Here is a 19521-nt window from a genome sequence, read left to right on the forward strand (position 1 = left end):
CTCCATCATACACTGGTTTAGATTATTTTTTTTTTAAATTCCTTTGTGTTTTTTTTTTCAGAACCAAGAGTTTGGTTTGACTGGCAACCTTCAGTTAGACACTCACGGCAAGAGGTCTAACTTCACCGTCCATCTAACTGGCTACACGGGCAACGAGAGTTACCCGGTGAGTGGTATTTACAGTTATCCGGTAAGTCAGTTATGAGTTTTCTCCCTTGACCCTCTGTCGCTACGTTGCTGGTCGTCATCACGATGGTGTGTCCTGCGATGTCGTACCGTTGGTATTAGCTTTAATTTATGTGTACCGATTTATTTTCGTTACATCGTTAGAAACTATCGTGCTTGCCAAGGATCGTCTCAATGAAATGGCTACACCTCTTACGTTGCTACTGAAACATAAATTAGTAGTACAGTACCCCTTTCGCAGCGCTAAGATGATCGTAACTCACATACTTTAAGATATACTTACGACTGTCGTAGCGCTAAGATGATCGTAACTCACATACTTTAAGATATACTTACGACTGTCGTAGCGCTAAGATGATCCGGGCCCTGGAATATTTATTCTCTACAGATTCAGCGAAATTATTGAAGTTATTCCCGGATACATGTAAGTCGTGTCTGACTCCGTGTCATGGGCTATATAATATTATATCTCTCTCCCCTCATCCTGGCGAAGGAAGGATTGGTGCAGCTGCGCCATGTTGCTCGTATATCGAGCACGTTTCGGACCTAGATTTTCTCTTAGCGCTAAGATAGACGTACGTTTATGTTAATGTATGGTACTTACGACTATCGTAGCGGTAAGAGAGCTTCGAAAATCTGGGCCCTGGACCTGTGCGTGTTAATGGGTAACCTGTAAATGTACTGGAGGTTTGGGTGTGCGTGGTTCAGGTACAGTATGGCTGATCATACGGTACATTGCAAAGCTTCTGACAGGGTAATGGACATCACTGGTGTTATCACGTTTCATAATTAATAATATCGTTCGGTTAAGAAGTTTAACTTTAAACCTGTATTGAACAGTTACCGTTATATCAAGTGGTCTTTGACTCTGATTAATGTAAGGAATTTACTAGAGACGTCGTCGTCACATATGAACGCGTTATAGTGGGGATCTGTACCGTTTCGCATGTGCGACTGCATGTGGTTTTATGCCGTTTTTGCAATATACCTGCAATATCACTGCAAAAATGTGAACACGCATTGTTCCAGTATGGAGACTTGAACCTGGGATGTCGGCAGGATCAGCGACTGCCCCACCGGTCTATTCTTTTGAGAATCATGGCTGAGAAGATAATGATTTCTTGTGAAAACACATTCTTATCAACATTTAAACACGTCATGAGCCATAATTTGACAGTTATATTCTACACGTATTAGTACATTTTTCGAAGTCGTAAATATTTCAACGAACAGTTTAATGTTTTATGCTTGTGTATCTTTTCACTACTCTCCCCTCAAATCAACCCTGACATCGAGAGGATTCTTAACAGTAGTGACGCCTCCTGAGGGTTGGCAGGTTATAAGGATAATTAATGATGGGTTGAGCCATATCAGGGACATTGCATCAAAGTGTGTGAGAAAATGTTCCACACTGACACATATACAGGTAATGGGCACTCCCATATTCGTATTATGTAATTCCTTCAGGTCAAGACCCGTGAAGATCCGGCATAGAATTGATCTTCAGTAACCCATGCTTGTCGTAAGAGGCCACTAACATCATCGGGTGGTCAGGCTTGCTGACCTGGTTGACACTTGTCATCTTACCCCAGTTGCGTAGATCGATGGTCATGCTGTTGATCACTGGATTGTCTGGTCCAGGCTTGATTATTTACAGACCGCCGCCGTATTGCTGGAATATTGCTGAGTGCGGCGCAAAACTAAATTCACTTTCAAGTCGAGATGTCGGGTAATGGCGTTATGCAACTATGCCCTTTTGTGTTATCTGTATGACCCATTATGTTTAAGCTTTATCCAGACTGTTGTTGTAGATCACTGTGATAGTAGTTTCTCTGCCTATAGAGTTCAAAAGTCATACTCTAGTTCAGTGTGAAGGTCGATATGAAATTTCATTACTTCGAAACCTGCGTTTCTTTTGCGGTTCAGTTTGTATTGCTCTCATCTTTGTTCCCTTTATTGATATTGTTTGTTAACAATGATAACGTTTGCTTCGCTATCAGTATATCCGAACTTGTACATTAGAATCACCTAACCGTTGCTTCAAACACTTCTATGACGGACGTCAAAGATCGTGAAACGATGTTCAGTGATAAAAGAGAATCCTTGTTTTTACTGTTAGCAAATAATCGCGTTGAAAAACATTCCTATATCGTGCAAGTATTCAATAAAGTCATAAATATTTGTAGACCTCTGTGTGTTTCAATATATTTACGTTAAATGTTGTTCAATGTGCTTCAGGCAATGTAGTGGCTTTCATTGGCAATCGATTCGAAGTACCACAATGTATGTGTATCCTGCCCAGAAACGGTTGACATTGTATTGTGTTTAGAGGAGCCTCAGACGTATGGGATCGTTATTTCTCAGTGTATGTTTCCATGTCACGCCTTTTCCTAAATATTGCACTGGGGAATCAACTCTTCCTTTAGTCCTTGCTCGACATGTCCCGCCTATTTACAGAAATATGTATGAAAGACGCTTGAGCTGCTATCTGTAATGTCTAGTTTTCTAGAAATGCTTATCCTGCGATGTTAGTAGAGTTACATGAGAACGTTACGTGCGTGTGTGTTGGAGGTTGGAAGGGTTTTACTTACAAATGCGTTGATATTGTCACCCCTTCGTGGTCGTAATGACTCGTGTATTGTAGGTCTGTGACATAAGGTACAATATTAGGAATGTTTATCGTGCTTGAGTCAAATGACCATTCAGCCGTATATTTAGCACCGTCTCCCATCTAGCCGTGTATTCCTTTAGGCATTCTACCACAAGCAACAAAGAACCACCCTCCGTACCACCCACCACCTCCCCAAAGGCATCCAACACATCCACAAAATCTCTTCCATACATACAACCCACCCAACACCATCCCACTTATACCACCCACTCACAGAGTGTTTCATATCAGTGGTATCAACGTTGACAACACTATCCGGAATAAGCACCTCATTGACGTAGATTCCAAGTACAAATGGCCACACCGATTATTCATGACAGGAACTTATCTTATATTTCGTGCAACTTGAGGCAATTCCAATGTTTCTGTTTTCGTTCTTTCATCACATCTTATTGCCTGCGTGTCTTCGTTCCTATTCCACCTGCAGAGACACTGCTGGCACGCTTCATGGACACACTCCTAGATCTGTAATATGGGAAATCTCATAACGTTTTTATCAAAGCATTGAGGATGGAATTCCTCATCAATACGAACATTGATCTTCACACAACCGAAAGTAGCTGATAGGTCTACTTATATCTATCTCTATATCCATATGTATCTACTTCTGTGTTAACCATTTGTGACAGGCTCACCCGTTTAATGAATGTTACCGATAGGAATGACAAGACATACGCACGTAGGCAGGAGCACTGAATTATCAGTTTGAGAAAATGTCACACGGAACAAAACATGGAATGTAATATATAGGTGTCTGTGGAGTATACAAAAGTCGCATTTTCACCACACTACATTCACATAACTAACAACCTTGCTATAAACAACAACCAATGAAACTCGCGATTTTAAAGAATTCCCCGATTAGTCTTGGCCAGATTTCACATAGTTGTATATTTATGTGTGTTTTTATCGTACGTCAATATATTTAGTGCGTTGTTTAAGAAACCTCTTACAGGTGATTTCGATTTACTCCTATAATTTTTAGTATTGACCGGGTGAATGAGTGAAGGGTGGAGTGCGTACCACCACATGAAGAGTATTCAAGATGTAACGCGTCGCGTCAGTGTTTACGGGATAATACGGCCCATAATTACGCTCTCGTACAGAGGGGAAATATTTCGGAAAGACAATGAACGTAGGAATGGTCATGACAGTTCAGGATTATACTTGGGTGACTTTTATTTTAAAGGTCGACCAGCGATCCTGACATGAATAAATTCAATCAAGATAAACTTCTGCTTAGTATTATTCGTTATTCGCACCATCATACTGGGTCTAACAAACCCAACGGTCCCATAGTCATGATTCCTTGCGATACAGGGAACATATGACTAGGACAGGAGCCGAATCGCTTGTCTCAAGTTCCTTGTTCATATTGGCATAGTATACAATAATAACAAATATACTAGTTACAGCAAGTCTTAGACTTGTATGAAACAGTACTAGTGCACAATACATTAAGGTGAAGAGGTCTTTTGTCATTAGATAATGGTGCACTTAAATTGTATTTGTGTGTTTTGTGTCTTGTTTACCTATCTCGTTTAATAAAGTAATTAAATGAGCCGTTACTTTGATTCCAGCACGGGGAATGGCTGAAGCGTCCGTCTCACAGTTACCTTCTCCTCAACACGTCTCAAGCTCCACCAAAGCGACGACGTATTTTCCCACTGAAAGGTCGCACGGTCAAGGTCGTCATGATTTTAGTAAGTAATGGTAGCGACAAAAAACGGTCATAAGCAGTGTCGTCATGGGAAAAGTTCACAACCAACCTCACATTTTTACGATCTTCCTCTGTAACCTCCCTGAAACGCCATTCTTATATATACGCAGTCAGTCTTACATAATAGATAGACAGCGAGACAGAGCGACAGACAGACAGACAGATAGATAGATCTGGACTCCCTAACACAGTAAGTTTTACACAGTCAGTCTTAAATAAACTCCCTGACACAGTCCTTCTTATATATATTACATTGACTCCCTTACAGTGAGTCCTGTATACACTCTCATATATAGGCTCCCTAATGCAGTCAGTCTTATATGCAGACTCCCTAATACAGTCAGTCTTATAAATAGACTCCCTAGTATAGTCAGTCTTATGACTAGACTCCCCAATACAGTCAGTCTTATAAGTAGACTTTCTAATACAGTCAGTCTTATAAACAGACTCCCTAATACAGTCAGTCTTATAAATAGACTCCCTAGTATAGTCAGTCTTATGACTAGACTCCCCAATACAGTCAGTCTTATAAACAGACTCCCTAATACAGTCTTATAAATAGACTGCCTAGTACAGTCAGCCTTACAAAGAGATTCCCTAATACAGTCAGTCTAACATATATAGACTCCCTACTACGGTCTTTCTTATATATAATCTCCCTGATGCAGAAACACTAAGGACACATTTAAACGGGAAGAACTAATTAATTAAGGTTTTGACTGGTGACACACACCAAGACCGAGGTTCAATTACAATTAATCGGCGTTAATGATAATTAGCGTTTAATATGACAATACAACGGCAGTGACCTACACAGTAATGGAATTAATATAGGAAAGGCAAGTGTGATATGTGATTTGATTAACCAATTATCTTCTCGTGTGACACTTTATTTAGTAATTATGATTAACACCAGGATATACGTTTACAAAGAGTGTTGTTTGCAATAGAATATTCTTGTTAAGCATACGTAATTCAGTGACACAGTGAACAAAGACTCTAAACAAAGATTCCAGTATTACACACGTTGTTCGCTTAACATCTTAAAAATCCTTCAAAGGGAGATCATGATATCAGTGCTGACAATATTCAGACGGAATAGACTGAAAATGATTCATACAGTATAAGGTGTGGAGAGTGATGACGTCATCCCCATGGTGCTATGTCTATTCACATTGAATGAGTCAGTCCCAGTGGTGCAGTTCATCATCATCATTCATCATTTATTTCGGTACTCAAGTGATAAACATAAGTACTCATCATGGTTACATTCAATAATGGAATTGTTTCTCACGAGTACACAATGTAATTTAAAACATGTTGGGAGATACTGACCTATAAATAAAGGTCACTGTAAACATAGAGATGACCCTCTAACTGTCGTGTTTAACCAACTGTTAGGTAGATACTGAATGTAGAACCGAAGGTCAACTTTTCCTCCCCAGTCTCTTTCAGTTGGCATGCACGCTATGCACAACGATGGAAACTGTTTAGTCCCCCGCAGCACGGAACGGGGGATTATTTCTTGAGCAGCATCTGTACGTACGTCCCTACTTCCCTACGTCCCGATTCTTCATATACGAAATATATATATAATGAAATCAAGAAACCTATACCTCATTGAAACCACATGTGATCATTGAAGGGTGCGCTGCAAGTGTATGTAATGTGCGGCGTTAAACAACCAACCAACCAACTGTGACCGGACTGGTTGGGTGTCTGTGTACCCCTGCATCATGGGTCCTCACTTGCAAATATCATTAAACCCTTTCTACCTCTGTTATGTTCTACCAACGACGAATATGTGTGTGAAACAATAGTTCATTCACATTTCATGGCAAGATCAAAATTCCAGACCAGTTTGCAACATGACTTTCCGTATTAAATAATTTGTTTGCATACACCATTGACAAAGTGTTATGTTCTATGAAAAGAACGAAGTGGTTTGATGATCCTACAGACCATTTGTAGAAAATGTTTTATGTCTGAAATTCAGTCCCTTTAATTGATATTGACAAACCAGGGAGGTCTTTCACGGTGAAAAAAAATCTGTACTAATGACTTAATCAAATAAAACGAACTATAATGCTTAGAAAACAAATACAGTTGACAGCTGAACACATCTGGGACAAAGACTGCGTCCACGGAAGGCCCATTACATAAAAAATAGATTACTCTTTGATTGTAATTATAATCAATCGTAAGTCGTAAATGGAGGCACTTCCACTAACAGATTGTGCAATGTTTGTGATGCAATCTGTCCGGTAACGGGAAACGACTAATATTCTTTATTAATCAGATAAATATCACGTTTACAATACAATGATATGGGCGCCGGCACTGCATGACTCTTGCAATGTTTGTTAACTCAAATAGTCGCGGGACGTAATCACGACGGATTAAATTTTTTCCATTTGTTTTGTGAAAGTTATTTCGTTTCGCAATGCTTGATTTACATGTTTTTACAAAGACCCTGACTTCACTCTGTAATCCATGTGTTGAGTCAGGGTTATTGGCGTTATGTACAGTTGGGAATATTTTGTTTCGCAATGCCAAACTTACCAATTTTTCAAATAACTCTCTGAATTATAGAGATTCACTCAGTATCCTTAGTGTTGTGTCATTCGCGTTTTAAAGCGGGTTGTTTACTTGTTTGGTGTGTTCCATCAGTTGTTTTAGCCTTCTCTCGGCCTGTATTCACTCGAATGTAGTCCGAACAAGCCATTATTAACAGTCAACTTCCCACTCTTTTCGCTGGTACTCATTCTCAACCACCAGAGTGATACTCGTTTCTTTTCACGACCGGAAATCAACTTCTGAGGGCATTTCATATGCCCCTTTTGTGTTAGATACCAGACTGCACAGGGTGTGTTTTGAACTAGGTCCCCACAATATGCCAAACAACAGAACAACCTTTATCTGTTTTCACCCGGGCTTCCAAACTGTAACAAACATAATAACGCTTATGGTATATCATATGTAGCATGCAGCCTTGCGGGAACACTTGGAACCCATTGCGCAAAATGATCAAATCTTAGAGTGATTGAGTGAGTTTAGTTTTACGTCGCACTTAGCAATATTCCAGCTATATGGCGACGGTCTGTAAATAATCGAGTCTGGACCAGACAATCCAGTGATCAACAACATGAGCATCGATCTGCGCAGTTGGGAACCGATGACATGTGTCAACCAAGTCAGTTAGTCTGACCACCCGATCCCGTTAGTCGCCTTTTACGACAAGGGTGTTAGGAATTGGAACTAGCAATGCAGTTGTAGAAAGATTGTTTTGTTTCCAGAATGTTTTGAGATGACATACCTAACATTTTATGACATCTCTGATCACACATAAAACACTGTCACGGTATAACATCTCACATTAACCATATAAGATGTAATCAAAAACTTTCCATAACCATCGGAAACCACTGGCAACACATGTCGCAAACACATGCAAAGTCAGGGGAAATGTTCACAAGTACAAGTCAAAATAAGGAAGCCTATTTCTATCAATCATTTGTCACATCCGACTTTTCACTTATGTTCTAACGGTCTGAAACTTTAGAACCCTTGAACAGTAAGAGCAACAGTTTGGAATATTCGTTGGAATCGCACGTTTGTCTGTCAAACCTGTTAAATACATACACCGAATGCTGGAACTGCTGGTATGCTGTTAGGCCTGAAGGGAAAGTTAACAATATGAACATTGAAAAATTAAATGAAGTTATCTCAAACAAGAGCGACACGCCACTTTCCATAATCAGTGAAAGTTAAAAGTGAATGAGTTAAGATAAAATATGGTCTCACTGATCCGTTATCAGACTATCGGAGGTAGGATTGTTGTAAACATTTCACATTCTGGATCTGTTTTGTTTCTCGTATAAACTTAGCATTCAAACAACACACCTGGACGAGATGTGCGTGTCTGTAACAGACTATCCGGTAAATGTCGAGGACTTCCAGTCAACAAAGACACAGAACCTACAAAACAGTCCGTTTGGGTTCAAATGAGAAGAAGTATGAATGATTAAATAACTGCTCGGAAAAAGAAGTGCACAAAACATAAATAAGACACATGGTCCTGAAACCTGTGTACCCGACAGTCTGGAATCTAATGTTTCATGGTCGATCAAGGGACAGGTTATTTGAGAAACAATCATGTAATAGTGTGCTATTTTCACGCTGCACACCGAGGGATGAGAAGCGGCTGGTGGAACAGCGACGGTGCGTTCTTCACGTGCAAGTGAGGACAGACACATGAGATGACCCTTACCGTTCAAGAAACGGTCGTTTTGTGCGTTTTTCCCTATTTCCAGCTATTCAATCATTCATCGTTCTCATTTGAACCCAAACGGGCTATAATCACCAATCAACTCAGTGGCCTCTTTGACAAGCATATTTTGGTTGGGGCCTATATTCTTACATAGAATCGCAACGAATTTTCAAACGCATCAATGTAGATGTCATAAGGCAGCTCCGTGTGAAGTACCAGTTATACAACTTCTCCCTCTTCTTGTCTTTCAGGAGCAGCCCTTCACCATGTTAAAGAGGGATGCGGTCATGAGACGCGGTAACGACCGGTTTGAGGGGTTTGCCGTCGATCTCCTGACACACGTGGCTGAAACTCTAAGTTTCAACTTTGAGATCTACCTTGTTCCTGATGGGAACTTCGGCAGTAAGAAAGATGGCGAATGGAATGGCATCATAAAAGAATTGCTTGATGGAGTAAGTCAGCGTCACTCCCGGCTCCCGTACCATCTAGATACTTGAATGGAACAGATTAAGTTGTTATTTGTCAGGTCGAAGTGTATCGTCGGTGGTGTCATATCCAGATGTGTACTTACACAAAAGTAGCACTTTAAATAGTATAAATAGTTTTATGTGTGCCAGGGTGTTCCCCCCAGATAAACCCTTCTGTCGTGCATTAGTTTTCACAACATCAGGTATTTATCTTGTAGATACATTGAGAAAACAATGTAGATAGCAAGACTAACGGATATATATTGCTTTAAATAAATTCACATGTTTCACATATACCGAAGTTCGTAATAAACGTACCATGTAATACTACGTCGTCAGAACTTACGTGGTCCATTTCACGTGGTGCGAAGTCGTTGTGTCTCGATGGTTTTTCTTTTAACTCCAATGAAAGAGTTATATTTTTATGGGTACCTCCTCTTCTATGCTCACTTTGATTTCGAATACAATTCGAAAACAGGAAATCCTTGTTCTGTGACATCATCAAAAGTCATTTGTAAGAAAAACAAAATTACGGAAAATTATTCTCTTCGCCATCTCGCCATTTTGGCACTTTACTAAAATTGTAATCATTGTTTAGTGTATAACAGAAATCTAAATTTCAAATGTGAAATTTGGATTTGAACTCACAACTATTTAAAGCTGATGTTTAGTTTGATTGAAAATGAGTTTTTCAAGCAGTAATATTCACGTGTTTAAGAAACGTAGTGCAAAGGGAAATCTTTAAACACATATTATTCATCTATACACGATATAGATATGACCATATTTGCAGGAAGCAACAATGTCGGTGGCTCCCCTCAGCATCAACTCCGGACGCGAGGAGGCTGTTGACTTCACCAAGCCGTTCATGACACGGTACATCACAGTTATCCTAAAGATCCCCCAGAGAAAGGTGTCCTACTTCGAGTTCCTCAACCCCTTGTCACTCACCGTGTGGGGGTGTACCCTCGCAGCTTTCGTAGTCGTCAGTTTTGTCCTGTACATGTTGGAGAGAATCGGTTCCACCAAACAGAGAACCAACCCCCAGATCTCTGTCAGGGAGAGTTTCTGGTTCATATTCGGGTCCCTGCTGCAAGGCAACACCGATGCCTGTCCGATCACAATCCCAGGACGTATCCTAACCAGCTCATGGTGGTTCTTTGCCCTCATCTTAATCTCCTCCTACACCGCTAACCTTGCAGCTTTCCTCACCGTGAAGAAGATCAACACCCCAATAAAATCTGTCACAGACCTGGCCCAGCAGACCAAAATCAAGTACGGAACGGTCAAAAACAGTGGAGTCATGTCCTTCTTCGCCAACACAAACATTGAGCATTTCTCCAAGATGTGGGCACAGATGTCGGAGATAGAACCTGATTCCATGGTGGACAATACAACAGAAGGTTATAGCAAGGTAACAGATGGGAATTATGCCTTCTTCTGGGACACCACTGTCAACAAGTATAAGACTACCACGGACTGTGATGTAATGGAGATAGGGCCACCGTTCGACCCTAAGGGTTTTGGTATTGGCGTTCCACCAGGGGCGACTTATCTGGAAGAGCTCTCCATGACAATATTGAAGCTCAGCGATAGTGGCATATTGCATGAATTGGAGAACAAGTAAGTATGCGTACAATCGTGTACAGTTAGGTACATTTGTATACATGGGCTCAGTAGAAGTAGCTGCAGAGCATGTTTAGTATTAGGCATGATGTCTTGAGTCTTGGATAAATGGGTCTCCAGCAATGTATGATGGCCGTATAAAGTGGATTGCTCAGACTTGGTGGAGTTGTTGATATAGTGTCAATGGTTTTCATAGCTAAAATCAAATTGAGATCACACATTACATAACCAATATTTACTAGAGAAAATCTCGAAATGCAGTCTGGGCCTTGTACACAAAACGGACTGCGCCATGACTATGTTTTAGCTAATGATAAGTGCGGGCAGTACGAAGTGCTAGGAACACTTTGTGCATGAGAACCTTGGTGTAAACGGGTGCCAATTCTTCTGTATGCATTGGTAGTTAGTGCGTATTGCTAGTTTATACGTATGTATGAAAAATCTCGCCACATCAGATCACCGCCATATGCTTCTCCTCACGCAAGTTTCCTTGCACTGTACTGACACCACATAAGCTGTTGTTTGGATTTCTCATATACAAACTACTCGGTCTGCTCTCGGGGCATCTCAAGTAATTACTGTAACGGTGGTTTCCTTGGAAAAGGACTGACGTCACTAATTAACTCATTTCCCAGTTTTAGATTTATTCATATTCCCATAAGATGTCTCATATTTACATTTAACATAACATTACATAAAAACATTTGCTACGGTGCATTCCGAAAGGGTTGTACTCCCAAACGTATCCTTGACATGCCTGAGATGAAGAAGCTGCTCGTTCCTTGTGATAGAAGTAGGCCTTTAGTCGCTAGAGTTTACTATAAATAATTATTAGAAACCTGATCTTGGTTCGAATGCCCACAAGGATACAGTTGGAGAGGCGAGTGTTGTACCGCTACCGAAACCAAAGTAAGGCGGTCATCCGTCATTCAGGTAGCTTTTGGGGGAAGAGAACTTCTTACGTTCAAACGGTGTATTTTCTCCCTATGGTGCAGGTGGTGGGGAAGTAGGAGCTGTCCGGACCCAGCCAAGTCGTCGTCGGATGAGACGTCGGAACTCCAGATTGAGAACGTGGCTGGCGTCTTCTTCATCCTGGTCGGGGGTATAGTGATTGCAGGGTTGGCCTGTGTCGCGGAGTACTCTGCAAACCTCCTGCTCAAGGTCAAGAGGAACAACAAGAAGGTAAAGAAACAGGCCACTCCGTGATCAACTCTATCGACGCTGGCCGCTGAATATTCGTCACTCTTTCTATATCAGCCTCTGAATATACTTCACTCTTTCTGTACCAGCCTCTGAATATACGTCACCTTAACCATACCGGCATCTAAACATTCGCCACTCTCTGTATACCAGTCTCTGAATATACGTCACTATCTCTATGCCAGACTCTAAATATTCGCCACTCTCTGCACCAGTCTCTGAATATACGTCACTATCTCTATGCCAGGCTCTAAATATTCGCCACTCTCTGTACACCAGGCTCTGAATATACGTCACTATCTCTATGCCAGGCTCTAAATATTCGCCACTCTCTGCACCAATCCCCGAATATACGTCACTTCTTTTATACCAGGCTCTGGATATTCGTCAATCGCTCTTCACCACGCTCTGGATATACTCCACACTTCCTAAATCAGCGTCTGGCAAATAGTCATACTCTCTATATTCATCTGTCAGTATTCTCTACAGCGGTCTCTCTACATTTGTCACTGCCTCTGCAGAAGCTTCTGAACTGTTGTCTTTCTCTACTCCCGACTCCGTATTCAACATTCTCTCCTCTGTAATCGCGCTCTGGAAACACCAAACCCTCTCTCTCACGAGTCTCTGAAATCAACAGAATTAACAAAGCCTATTTCGGTGTTAAACTGATCTGCTATTGAAATATATTCTCTGTTTTCCTTGAAGGATAAACCAGATTTCACTGCAAACAGCAAAGAAAAGTCCAGTTTTCTATGAGTGACATGGCATTGATAGCAATACATACCACATACCACGGTTGAAAAGCCTCCTGATTGGACGGAGAGACAACCTCAACGCCTGAGTGCCATACAGATGACTTCCGCCAATACCGGAAGTCCGAGCTGATGTCGCAAAGGGAGTCCAGTTTCGGTTTTCATTCACTGTTTGATGTCAGGTTCCCGATTGGAAATTGTTCCAATTTCGATTAATGGTTTCCGAAATGAGTGCTCAGTAATACAGAATTCATACGGCAGTATGTTCCTGTTTTTATTTTAGGAATTATCCGAAAACGAAGCTGTTTGTGTTGCTCTTCCGTTATCTGGATAACATTAACGTGCATATTTCCTGGTTCGGATTGTGTTGATGTGGATGTGCCTTGAGACAACTACATGGCGTTCTACAAAGTAACCACTTCATCTTTGAAAGCTCAGGTTTTCATGAGGATGGTAACTATTAACAGAAACTCACAGACGGTGTATAAGTATTTAATGATATATTTGTATATGTATTATATAACTTAGTTTTGAAAGATATGATATGCAAATTTCATAAATGTACTTTTTGTTTCTCTCGGTTTGTTTTTCTTTTTTTTCTTTTCTTTTTTTATTTATGAGGCCTAGGTTGAACTTACACATTTTATACTGATGCATTGTTTTATATCCTTCATTGTCATCCTTTGTATATACCTCGCACTGTGTTCATCAGTTGTAAAGTGTCGGACAAAAGAAGGTACATGCGAGTTTAAATTGAAAAATACAAGAAATGAGTATTCGATAGTGATTGATGGATGGCAGTTTTCAGCCTGGTACCGTTTTTAATTAACTTTCTAGGCAAATCAAATTCCCAAGTATTTTATTTTGCCCGACACGTAGCATCTCCGTAAAGCATTGTTGCATATGACAAATGTACATTGATAATCCTCAAGCGAGCTTCATACCAAAACACAGACCATGATGTACGAACCGCAAACTATATTACTCTAAAGAAGTGAAGGACCATCTAAAGTCTTCATATTACAGAAGTTACTCTGTCATGCCAATACATCTCTTGAGTAGTTTTAAATTCATTATTGTGTTCCTGTTTTCTGATCAGTCTCACATGACTGATTCTCTGACTGCGAGTGTGTGCATAGCGGTAAATGTTGCTGTGCAGTCCAGGTATTATCCGGAGATAACATTAACGATTGGTTTCGTCCGGATAAATCATCAACATTCACGTGACTTTATGCAACAGAGTTTTGAAGAAGTGCACTGTTTATATGCAGCTGATGCACAGTTATTATGTATTCCTGTGTGTGTGTGTCTATCTACTCAAACGGACCATGAGCATACATTTGTTGATATATCTGTTCTTTTATGCACTTTATGTGGCCTGTATAAAATACTTCTAAATGAACCTGTACAGCGCGTTTGAAAAGACAATCGTGGATTTTATATGTTGTTATAGCAGTTGGGGTCATTGTTATGTAGGGTCGAAAAAAAGGTGATAAATGGTACAGTTGGACTGTTGTTATTCAGAGGGACTGATCATTTGTTTTAGGAGTGTCATTAGAATGTTTCTAATCTAAGGATGATGGATTGTACATGAAGTGAAGGGGCGGCAAAATTTGACAAAGTCATAAGAACAATCCCACTGTCCACCCCTCTCCGTCTTACAATTGTAACACCCAAACCCAGATTACACAGGGTTTCACCAAGTACGTCGAGCACAAATAAATCCTGACCATTCCTCAAACCGCGAGATCAGTTTGGAAGTAATGAAAGTGTTCAAACTGCATGTAAATGCTTTGTGTATTGTAGATGCCCAGTCTCCGGTGTTCCACATTGCAAGGTTGGTGTATATTTGTGTATTCAGATTATGCTAGGAGACTTCTCTGGAACAGAAACTTAGAAAGATAATTTGGAACATATGAATAGTACCTATACAACAACGACCCCGTCTGCTAATTGTGGTTAAACCCGTCTGTATATCGCGAATCACCATGTATATTTATCATACTGTACTCTCTGTTGCGTATGATCAGTCAGACCTGGCAGCGTATCCAGGTAGTTGATCGTATGTATATATGTAAGTATTGTCTCTGTGTGTGATACCTGCCTGTCTAGCAGGCCTCACCTGGGCCGATGGTCCAGCTGACCTAACAGTGGGGCACGGCATCCGTCCCATCCTCGTGCAGTTCCTCCCACAAATGAGCAAGACAGCATGACTCCATGTTTCCTCACGTATGTAAAGTGGGCATATGTGGTTTTCCCAGGTTGGTGAATCTTCCGACTTTCCAAAATTAGGTAATATGACTTTTTCAGTATTTTGAAAGCTGGCGTGTCAGTTACCATGTTATCAATGTGATCAGTGGTTGAATTGGGGTTTTTTTCTGAAAAGGGTTAGATGTAAATTTGTTTCCTAAATCTACAAATTGGGAAGTAACATTGTTTGTGAACGGTCATTGTTGGGGATGTAATATATTCAAGAGTGTCGGAATCTGAGTGAATGAATTCTGTATGAAAAAGTCATAATCTCCACAAGTACACCACAAGTCGATAAATCATCGTGAGCAGCACAGCCAGCTAGGTGTAAATAGGAAAACTTTGGATACTCACAGTAACATTTTCTTCCAACATAATCATTAAGACTGGACAAATTCGTTAAGGTGTTTATGTCAGACACGTGGTCTAACCTTCCCTATGGACATGTTGAACAGTGGAGGGGCAAGGCACACAGTAGAGGTGTCCCCCTTAGAGGTGATCGTGCATTCAATCTCATATTCACTTCAGTCTGTTTCTAAGGCTGTCCACACCATGCTCGTGTTACGAAATGGTAAACGTCCAATACCTGCAGCATTTGGGGTTTTGCCCTAGACAATAAGGTGACAGCCATGATATAATTGAAATACAACTACAAACAGCATCAAACAAAAATGAGTAGCATTAAGGCAAAAATGACTACACGTTGGTGTCTTCATCAATGTTCGCCTGTTGGACATGAACACGAAATAGAACACGACAACGCAATTTTTAAGAAATAACTTTAATAACCCTAAAGCAACATTTTGTATCAGTAGCTAATATCTCGGGTGATCTGTATTACATTCAGTGTACAATGTTTTATGTCGGAATATTGGCAAACGTTTCTTTTCAAGAAAAGCCTGCAAGTAGCTGGTTTGAACTGTATATTGTGTGGACATTTCAGTTGTAGTAACTTGTTTGCTTCTCACTTGCGACCAACCATACGCTGAACTTTTGCGCTATTTAACTGAAGGAACATAAAAAATAGAAAGTAGAGATATATTTGTTTCGTTGAGGATATTCGTATTAAGCAACTGTTCGTGTTAAAAAGAGACATTTCTTTGAAGACTCGGAAACAACGTATCTATGGTATAACTTGTTCGTGTAAATACATCTTTAAAGAGTAAGGGAATGGTGGGGTAGCCTAGTGGTTAAAGCGGCGTGAGACCATACTCACTCACTCAGAAGGTAGGTGTTGGTTGCCCTACTTGATCAAGTCGCTATGTCGTCACCCACGACTGAAGAGAGTTCAACAATGTCGTGCTGGCTCTTGTGTCGGATGGAGGAGAACGTTGTGCTTTCGTTCTCAGGTAGTTTTGTAATTGTGCCTGAATGAACGTAGATACGTATCTTGGACCTGTATCACAAACTCATTGTCAAGAATGACTGTCAATTTTGCCTGAAGAATTTTCCATCATACAAAATAAACTGTTCCTCTTATCGGAAGTGGAAGTGTTGTTAATCATGTTTCCTTTCTCACACACATGATTATTAATGTTTTCTGTTTTCATATCCACTATGTCTAACACTCCTTAATCACAGAAGACACCACAATGATATCCCTTATCTGCTTTTTCAAACACAGACACCACAGGATAGGGATCTATCAAGGCTGCCCTACGAAGTTTACGTTTAACGTGAAAAGTGTCCACATTAAACACGGCAGACTATACACACAAGCCAATACATTTTGATGCATACTGACACAAAACAGATTACTTTCTTAACTGCTGTGTAACATCATATCGCGATAGTGTATAGAAGGTTTTAAGAGTACCTCCTCCGGCAATTCTATTTTTTGTCGAAAACGACTACGATTGGTGTGAGATGAGACAGCTTAATAGCACAAGTGTCGTTCCAATCTATTCCTACGGCTAGATTATTATTTGTGGAAGGCAGCTGTCTCATATCGAAAGACCTTCAAACTCGAGACCCTGCTCATATTCCTTCGGACTATGGCACATTTCGTTTTAAAACCTTCCTTCATGTCGAATATGCACTGGCATTCTTGCTGATTCTTCTAATTTTTTTCTCTCCCATGGTAAGGGTATATGGCATAACAACCACGATGGCATTCATCACCCCACTGTATGTAACGGCATACCGCGGCGGCGGGGTAGCCCAGTAGTTAAAGCGTTCTTTCGTCACACGGGTGACACGGGTTCCGTTCCCCACATGCTTACAGTGCGCGGAACCCGTTTCTGGTGTCCTCGTCGTGATATTGCTGTAACATTGCTAAAAGCGGAGTAAAACTAAACTCACACACTTACACCACTCATACTGGAACATCATTTACTCATTACCTGGAGGAAACCATTCCGTCTCGCCAATGGAAACAATTCGAATTTTCCAGTTTTCTTACTCTTATTTCACACTTCATTTCTGTTGAGTTAGATTTGTCTCTAGTTTTTGTTGGTATCCGTACAATGTATCGTACTGTAGCTGGCCCTGAAACCAACCAACATTATCTGACAGAGGAATTGCTACACACGATTTCACTGTTTCATATATACTCACAAGTCCTTTCAACATTCTACCGTTTAGCCCATACAATGAGACCAGTTTCAATGTTTGTCTCCCTTAAAAATCAAAAGTCCAGTACCATGAGGCTGCAAGGATGACAAGAGGACTTGGGTCAGAACATGGCCCCGGTATCTGCCAGTAGGATCCCCTGAACGAGTAAAACTTAACTCGTCAGGGAGGTCAAGCCTGTTCTAGAGAAGCATCTTCGTAACGTCACACCCTGCGCAACATTATTGTTCAGAGAATTTCATTTATTTTCAGACACGGAAACAGTGATAATACATGGAACAGTAAACAATGATATAAATAATAATGATGTAATGTAATAGTTTTTACTGTTTCATTTTTAACACTGGTCAGTGACTTGTACACTGGTTTCAGAGTTCTCTGGGATAGTACTTCAATGAGCCAACTTGATAAGATGTCCTGCAGCATCCAGATATTGAAGAGGTGATTTTCTGCCGTTTTACAGGTGTTCCTTAAGTCGCAGGAGTCTAGCATTGAGTTCGCTATAAACACGCTTCCAAGACTTAGGAAGGGCACCACAGTCAAGTTGGGCACGCTTTGTTTTGTTTGCTGCTTCTATCTTCTTTATGTTTGTGATGAAGAGGTAGATGTGTGGGTGGGCTTTGGTGATGAGGTTCTTCAGTTTCAGGTGCCATCCTTCCAAGTGGTTGTTTGTCCTTTGTCCTATGTTTTCATTATGCGTCCAGATCCGTATGATAAAGCGCCCTCCGTAGTCAACCCATGCACGCGTGACATTGTCCTTGAAGTTCCTGACCTTGTCTGACTCTGGGTCTTCTTCCATGGCAGCGATCCAAGTGGCCTGCACCATGTCTCGAGGAAGTAATGGAAGGAGAGCTGCTCTCCTGATATGAGTTTGAACTTGTGGGTTGTCCGTGTGGTCTTTCACCAGTCCCTTCTCAGCTACGTTTCTCCACATGGCCTGCGTATAATGAAAGAAGCATCCAAACATATCGTCGTTGTCCCCATCATCAATGCACAGGAATTCCTTTCCATCTTAAGTGTGTGCCCATCTCCTTCAAACTGAACTTCAGCCAGTGACTTGGGCAGGACTTTGCTTCAGTGTCGATAGAGAGATGACTTGACTCGAGTACGACCTGACAGATCCTGGGTCAGCAACCTCGCGTCCGAGTGCTTTAACATTATAATAGTTCAGGGCGAAAGTGTGCTTTATTACACTATACATGGTGGTGGAGCGAACTGTATTTCTTTTCTAAGATTCCGTATTCAATAACTTCTAAGCCTAATTTCGATTAATCTATGGCAGAAAACAAACGACGGTGTCTGTGACCTAAATTAAGAATCCTCGCACAGGGCTAACTGACGCGTTGTTCTTTTGACGTGTCAACCCCCTACGTTAACCCCCTGGATGCCGAGTTTTTTTCAGGCGCACATTTTCATTAGGTTTGAAAAGTGAACGTTGTGCGAGATTTGCGCTCGCGTGGTCCTGGATCTGCGTACGGCTATGAAATTGCACAGACATGTAGAATATTTAATTTCCTATCCGTTGGTATAAATATAATTGTGACTACCTCAGGGGTTTGAGAAATAGACACTGCTAAAAGTTGTTCAAAACTTTTGTGTGTGTTCAAAAACAGTAAATTTCTCAGTTTTTTATCGTACACCAATAAAAGCACTCTGCTACGATTTTTTTAATTTGGCATCTTTACGGAAAGTGTGAGCGAAGAAAATACAGCTTGATATCTGAACGACATAAGTGTATATGAAATGGATGTATGTGCTAATGCATAACGTCCTACTCACAAAATCAAAAATGACCTGCAATAAATGTC

The 19521-nt window shown here is 40.8% G+C and overlaps 1 protein-coding gene across 1 annotated transcript in view; it reads left to right on the plus strand.

Annotated features, from left to right (window-relative positions):
- The window catches only part of LOC137274571 (glutamate receptor ionotropic, kainate 2-like), a 78080-nt gene extending 61453 nt beyond the window's left edge, over positions 1–16627 (plus strand). The window contains exons 8-13 of the mRNA XM_067807831.1: positions 62–166; positions 4438–4560; positions 9099–9299; positions 10108–10937; positions 11936–12122; positions 12846–16627. Coding sequence (XP_067663932.1) covers positions 62–166; positions 4438–4560; positions 9099–9299; positions 10108–10937; positions 11936–12122; positions 12846–12896 — 1497 coding nt within the window. The 3' untranslated portion in view covers positions 12897–16627. The remainder of the gene's footprint in view (positions 1–61; positions 167–4437; positions 4561–9098; positions 9300–10107; positions 10938–11935; positions 12123–12845) is intronic.
- Positions 16628–19521: the final 2894 nt, after the last annotated feature.

Source organism: Haliotis asinina, chromosome 2 (genome assembly GCF_037392515.1).
Source record: "Haliotis asinina isolate JCU_RB_2024 chromosome 2, JCU_Hal_asi_v2, whole genome shotgun sequence".
Classification (NCBI taxonomy): domain Eukaryota; kingdom Metazoa; phylum Mollusca; class Gastropoda; order Lepetellida; family Haliotidae; genus Haliotis; species Haliotis asinina.